Source organism: Gossypium arboreum, chromosome 5 (assembly GCF_025698485.1).
Source record: "Gossypium arboreum isolate Shixiya-1 chromosome 5, ASM2569848v2, whole genome shotgun sequence".
NCBI classification, from domain to species: domain Eukaryota; kingdom Viridiplantae; phylum Streptophyta; class Magnoliopsida; order Malvales; family Malvaceae; genus Gossypium; species Gossypium arboreum.
In genome coordinates this window covers 41621839-41627930 of record NC_069074.1, presented here as the reverse complement: position 1 = coordinate 41627930, position 6092 = coordinate 41621839, and the positions used below count along the sequence as shown (strand labels likewise).

General features: G+C 33.0%; 1 protein-coding gene across 1 annotated transcript; it reads left to right on the top strand.

Annotated features, from left to right (window-relative positions):
- The first annotated feature begins 4390 nt into the window (after positions 1-4390).
- LOC108452192 (abscisic acid receptor PYL4-like) lies at positions 4391-5614 on the top strand. The gene has a single exon (XM_017749961.2). It carries the CDS (start codon positions 4632-4634, stop codon positions 5262-5264), a length of 633 nt encoding a protein of 210 aa, XP_017605450.1. The 5' UTR covers positions 4391-4631; the 3' UTR covers positions 5265-5614.
- Positions 5615-6092: the final 478 nt, after the last annotated feature.

The following is a 6092-nucleotide window of genomic DNA, read 5'->3' as shown; positions in this document are numbered from 1 at the left end:
GTTTGTATACAAAAATCTACTAATCCCGAACTTTTTCCTTTCCTCGATCTAGCTTCGTATTTGAATCTTCTGGATTTGGTGCAAAAATTATGGAATACCAGCTTAAAGAACTCCTCCTATGGCATTTTGGCTGATGAGAATGAAGAAAAATGAAGAGAAATCTAGATATTTCCTATTGAGTCCTATCTTTATTTAGTTAATTATGCAATATTCCAATTTTGCCCTTAAGTCATCAATTTTTCTGCTGATTTCATGCCCTTGCCGTCCATCCCAAATAAAATTTTAGTTTAATTGCCTTTTAAATCCTTTCTCATTAGAAACTTAAGCTATTTAATCATTCTAGCAACTTTTACATCTTTTCCAATTTAGTCCTTTTCATTTAATTGACTACCCAAACATTAAAATTTTCTAACGAAATGTTAATACCACATTACTAACATTTTATAAACATTTATAAAAATATTTCCTACTCAGTTTTACGAGATCAAGGTCTCGATACCTTGTTTTTACCCAATTCCTTCAATAATACTTTTTTTCTAACTAACCACTAAATCGGTAAATTTTTTCTATCGATATTTTAATACGATTTTCCTATCATATAAATATTCATGCAAAAATATTAAAATAAATTTCTCTTTAAATCAAATTTTTGGTTACGAAACCACTATTTCGATAACCTTGAATTTAGGCCATTACAAACTATCTCTTTCCAATATTTGCCTTTTCTTCTACCCAATTTTCCTCATTTGCATGATATTCCATGACTACCGTCTTGGTGGACTACCCTATGTTTATTGTCCTGGTGGGCTATCCCATGTTTACTGTCCTGATGGACTCCTTATGTTTCCATAGCCAAGCTATGGTCTTACATATGATTTCCCATGTTTAATGTCCTGACAAACTACCCCGTATTTATTGTTCTAGCAGACTCTATTGGTTACCATTACCGAGCTATGATCTTACACCTATAACCCTATGTTCAATGTCCTGTTAGACTCTATTGGTTGCCATAGTCGAGCAATGGTCTTATGCCTTTAAACCTCTTTTGAGTTATCACCCTAAAAGACCTTATTGCCATCATGGTATTGCCCCATAGAGCCTGCTGATCGCCATCACAATGTTGATCTATGGAACCTATAAATCATCTTCACGATGTCACCCTGAAGGACCAGTCGATATCATTCCACAGTATCATCATATTCCCTTACTTCTACCCTTGATGCTCAAACATCATAGTGTTCCCTTCGCAAGGCCTAAAGCTTCGCACATTATAGTTTACACTCAACAAATTTCGTATGGTGGTATATAGAAATTACATTCCTTAAACCACCTGCCAAATCCTGACTTCATTTAAACTATCAATAATCTTCCCTCCATACTCAACGTTATAAACATGCAACACATGTATTTGAAAAACATATCATCATGGAGTACGCTACTTTTCAGGCATGGAATTGTAACTATATCATACATATCAGAATACATTTGCGGATACTCATATATCTTATTTATTCATAGCATTCTCAATCAATAGAGTTCATACATCATCACAAAACTCTCTAATCCCAACATAGATTCATGCTAGACGTATAGCATCCCAAGAATAGAGTATAAAAGCTCACTTGATGGTTCTTTGCCTCGTCAGCTTAGCTTTTCCGAATGTTAAAGCTCTCATTCTTCTTGGCAGTTAAGCATGACAATCAAAGTCATAAATTAAACTTAACATTCCAGCTTAAAACTCAATTTCCAGAAACATGCAAAACCCTTCAAAGGTTTTGAAAATTCTTAACTTCATTCCTTAAATTTATGAACGCCGAATAACTTAGAACCTTACCAGCTCACTGGATTATTTACTTTTTCGACTCAAACCTCATGATCACCGCTTCATGCAGGGTTTCCCATAATTATCTCTTCTTCAGAGCAACTAAAGAAGAAAAAGAAGAATGGATGAAAACTAAACAGAATTGAGAAGAATTTTCTACCAGGAAACCATTTCTCAACTATATATAGCCCTTCACTCACGATTATCAACCTTATAAAAATCATCCATTGGTAATCATTTTGTCTCTCACTAAAAAACCAATTGGTTCTTATCCAACCGAACCAGAATTTGAACTCAACTATTCCAAACCAACCACTAATTTTTCTTGATTTTCCAATAGAAGCCACCAACTTACAATTTCTTTCAATTTAACCCCAATTGTTCCTAATTTTTGGACTTAAGAAAAACCGAGTGTGACAAATTCAACCAAAATAAGATTAGAAAAACCATAGAAAAATTGAAAATCAAATAGAATATAAGAGAAGAAGATAGAAAAATCCTTAAGAATTAGGAAAGCAAAAAGAGCCTTCTTGAGCAACAAGGAACTTGCGGCAAATTAAGGTTACTATAGCTTCTTGGACCTAAAAAGTTAAATTAAAAAGGTGGAGAACAAAACAATAATTTTTAGAATTAAAGAAGTAAGAAAATAAGTAAAGATAGAATGATGAAACTAAAAGTAGAATGTGATGGATGGTAGGCAACAAATATAGTTAGATATGAAGCATAGCCTTCTTTAATGAACTTGCACTAATAAAGAACTATATTGGTTTTTTATCAACCCTCTTAATCAACTAAAATTAGGAAAATTGATATTATGATGAACTTCCTCAACTATCCTTAAAGAATTGAAGCAAAAGTCTACAAAAAATAACAAGAAACTATTCTTATAAGAAAGAAATCTCTTGGAGTGTTTTATTAATAAAAAATCAATCTTACATTAGTGTTTCTTACAAAGCATAATGTCATATATATATATAAAAAGAGAGAGAAACCTAAACTACTTGAGAAACAAGGAAACAATCCCTTCCTCTGTCTTCAAGCAATTTAACCTAGTCATAGTCTTATTCTTCAAGCTAAAGTACACTTACTTATAATAAACTAAATTATGATTGTACCATTAATAAAATCACAGTTTGCACATGATAATTATAATATATAGCATAAATTAAACTTTAAAATTGGCCCAAAACTAATCCAAAACTTCAGAACTCATAATTCCTAAATTAATCATGTCTAAATTTTTTTGTCTATACAATTTTCAATAAAATGGTCAAAACATAAACTCCCGAACTCAAAATAATGTGTTTAAATGGGTATCGCGAAACTAAGAGACAAGTCTATGATCTGTATGAAGATAAATTAAACCAATCTTATCGAAAAATGCGTTGCAAATCGACTGATCTTCCAATCTTAGAAAATAACCTCTTTAATGAATTTATTTTTAATAAATTTCAACATATCCATACATACATTAGATAAGTGATATTAGCTTAGCTCAATTGTATCTATATATATTAACAGGGGCTTTTTGAATTTTGACATTTTGGTAATTATTATTCTCTCAAATCAAATTCTTCAAAGTTCTGTCAATCTCTTCCTCTGCTCAACCTTTTCCTCAATCACACTCGGTTAATGTCATCATCTTTCCACCTTATCAAAAAACACTTATCGTCACACTAAACGTTCCAGGGTAATGGTAATGTGGACGGATCGTTTTAGAACACTCTGTGCTAATGTAGACGGCTAATTTTACGGATATTTGGAGAACCTTATGTTTTTGCCTTACAGTGTAGCACAAAGCAAGGATAGGTTAAACATTTCAAACTAGGTAAGGACCAAGTTGGCGAAAATTGGTTGGAAACTTGGAATAGAATAAAAAAGAAATGAACGAAGAGGACAAAAATAACTTGTTACTGAGCCCAAGGCCAATGGAATCCTATTCATTTCAAAAGTTGCAGGAGTAAATTAAATGGGAGAAACTTGGCTTTTTCTATAGCTTTTTGCCTTTCTTGAGGGGTAGATGATTAAAGTTATTTATGGGTAATAAAATAGATTTAACTTCACTTTTATATATAAGTGAATTTTTATTATATTCTAGACTCATCCCAAGAAATTAATCCAATATATTATAAATGAAATTTATTTTATTTATTATTAACTAGTGTGATGCTGATTAGATATCTTACCTGCTTGCTTTTTGGATAAGTATGTTCGAAGTTGCATGAATTAATGTGTTCTAAGCTAAAAAGATGTGACTGAACTATGCATACCGACACACTTGGGGTTTTTATTTTACGTGCTGCTACTTTTTATTTTTATATTTTGATTAGTGAGATCAACCAAACTGAACATTGTCAGTGAAAATAATTGAATAGCTAGACCACCCAAGACCAACAGCCATTTTTGATGTGGGTGCTAATATAAGGATTCGAAAATTAATACAGCAGTAACAACTTTTTATTTTTATTTTTTACTTCTAAGCGGGGAAAAAAACACAATTAAGAAAGTGTCAGTATTGTACCATGAATAATATAATTGGTTTATATATGTGTATATATACCTAATTAAACAAAGTCCAAAAGAAGCTGCAACTTGGTGATCCACTTGCTGTACTGATCTCTTCCTTTTCTTCTTGTAAAAACTCCAAGCTCTGCCCTAACAAATCCTTCAAATTATTCCAAGTGGATCTGTTTATATATGCACATATGATTTGGAACCCTCTCCTATATATTCAACCTCTACCCCTGCCCTACGCGTTTTTGTCTAACATGAGCTCTAACCCAAACTTACATTCATCCACTTAGCCGTCATGCCTTCCTCACTGAAGCTCCATCCACCTCTCGCCGCCACTATTGGCACCTGCAACCAGAAACAAAATCAACCCATCACAACCAGTACCGCGCTGACTAGGTTTTTCCCTCTTCCTTGCGGGATCTCGTTGCCTGACACGGTGGCGACGTACCATGTCCACACCCTGGGACCTAACCAGTGTGGTTCAGCAGTTGTTCAAGCCATCGAAGCCCCTATCGAAACCGTTTGGTCAGTGGTTCGTCGTTTTGATAACCCTCAAGCTTACAAGCAATTCCTCAAGAGCTGCCACATCATCGTCGGGGACGGCAACGTGGGCACCCTCCGTGAGGTACACGTGGTGTCCGGCCTCCCAGCGGCATCCAGCGTGGAGAAGCTTGAGATCCTGGACGATGAACGTCATGTGCTTAGCTTTAGCGTGGTTGGAGGTGATCATCGGTTGACCAATTACAGGTCTGTCACAACCCTACACCATTCTCCCAAGGGTAACGGGACACTTGTCGTTGAATCATTCGTCGTAGATATACCAGTCGGTAACAGTAGAGAAGATACGTGCATTTTTGTGGATACCATTGTACGTTGCAACCTTCAATCTTTGGCTCGAATGGCAGAAAATATGGCTAGAACAGAATAATCATCATCATCATCCCCATAATTTATAAAAAGAAAAAAAAATCTAATTCTCTTTGATTTTTTCCTTTGTTTTCTTTCTTTTTTTTTTTTGCGATATGAAGCATCAATCTGGTTCATTTCTTTACCATTTTCTTTTTTTTGTATATTATTGCTTTTCCCTTCATTTCTCTCTATGTAATTATGAATGTGTTTGTTCTTCTATTTTAGATGTGTTTCAATGGAGAAGCTAGGTTACATCCTTATCCTTATTTGTGCTTCTACTTCGTATTTAGAAAAAGAAAAAAAAAACGATGGTATAATTTTGTATACACTTAATCATATATATCATATAGTTAACAACAGCGCATAGAATTATTGTTTACAGTTTTATTAGCTACTTAATCAATTATATACTGCTTCCCTTTGCGTGTGTCTGTATATGAGAATAGAGAAATCATGGTTTGCTTAAAATACAGCCAAATACCAATGCTTGTTTTGAGAAAAATAATTTGATGAATGGAAATGAAAATTAAATATCAAGCCAACAAAAGAATTTAATCAAATAAATCCCTTTTTTATGGTAATACAAATTTTCTACAAAACAATCAACAATAAAAAAAAATTTAATGAGTAAATTATTATTTTACATAATATCATCCAAATAATAAAAACCAATACAAAATATATTCTATGTCACTGTAACGTGGTAAGAGATTGGAATTTGTAATTGAAGCAGATAATAACAAATTATTAAAAAATTAAAATTAAAATTACCTAATTCAATTCGTAATTATTTATCATTATTAAAATCGGTACTAATTTATACTATATAGTATCCGTGTACAAATAC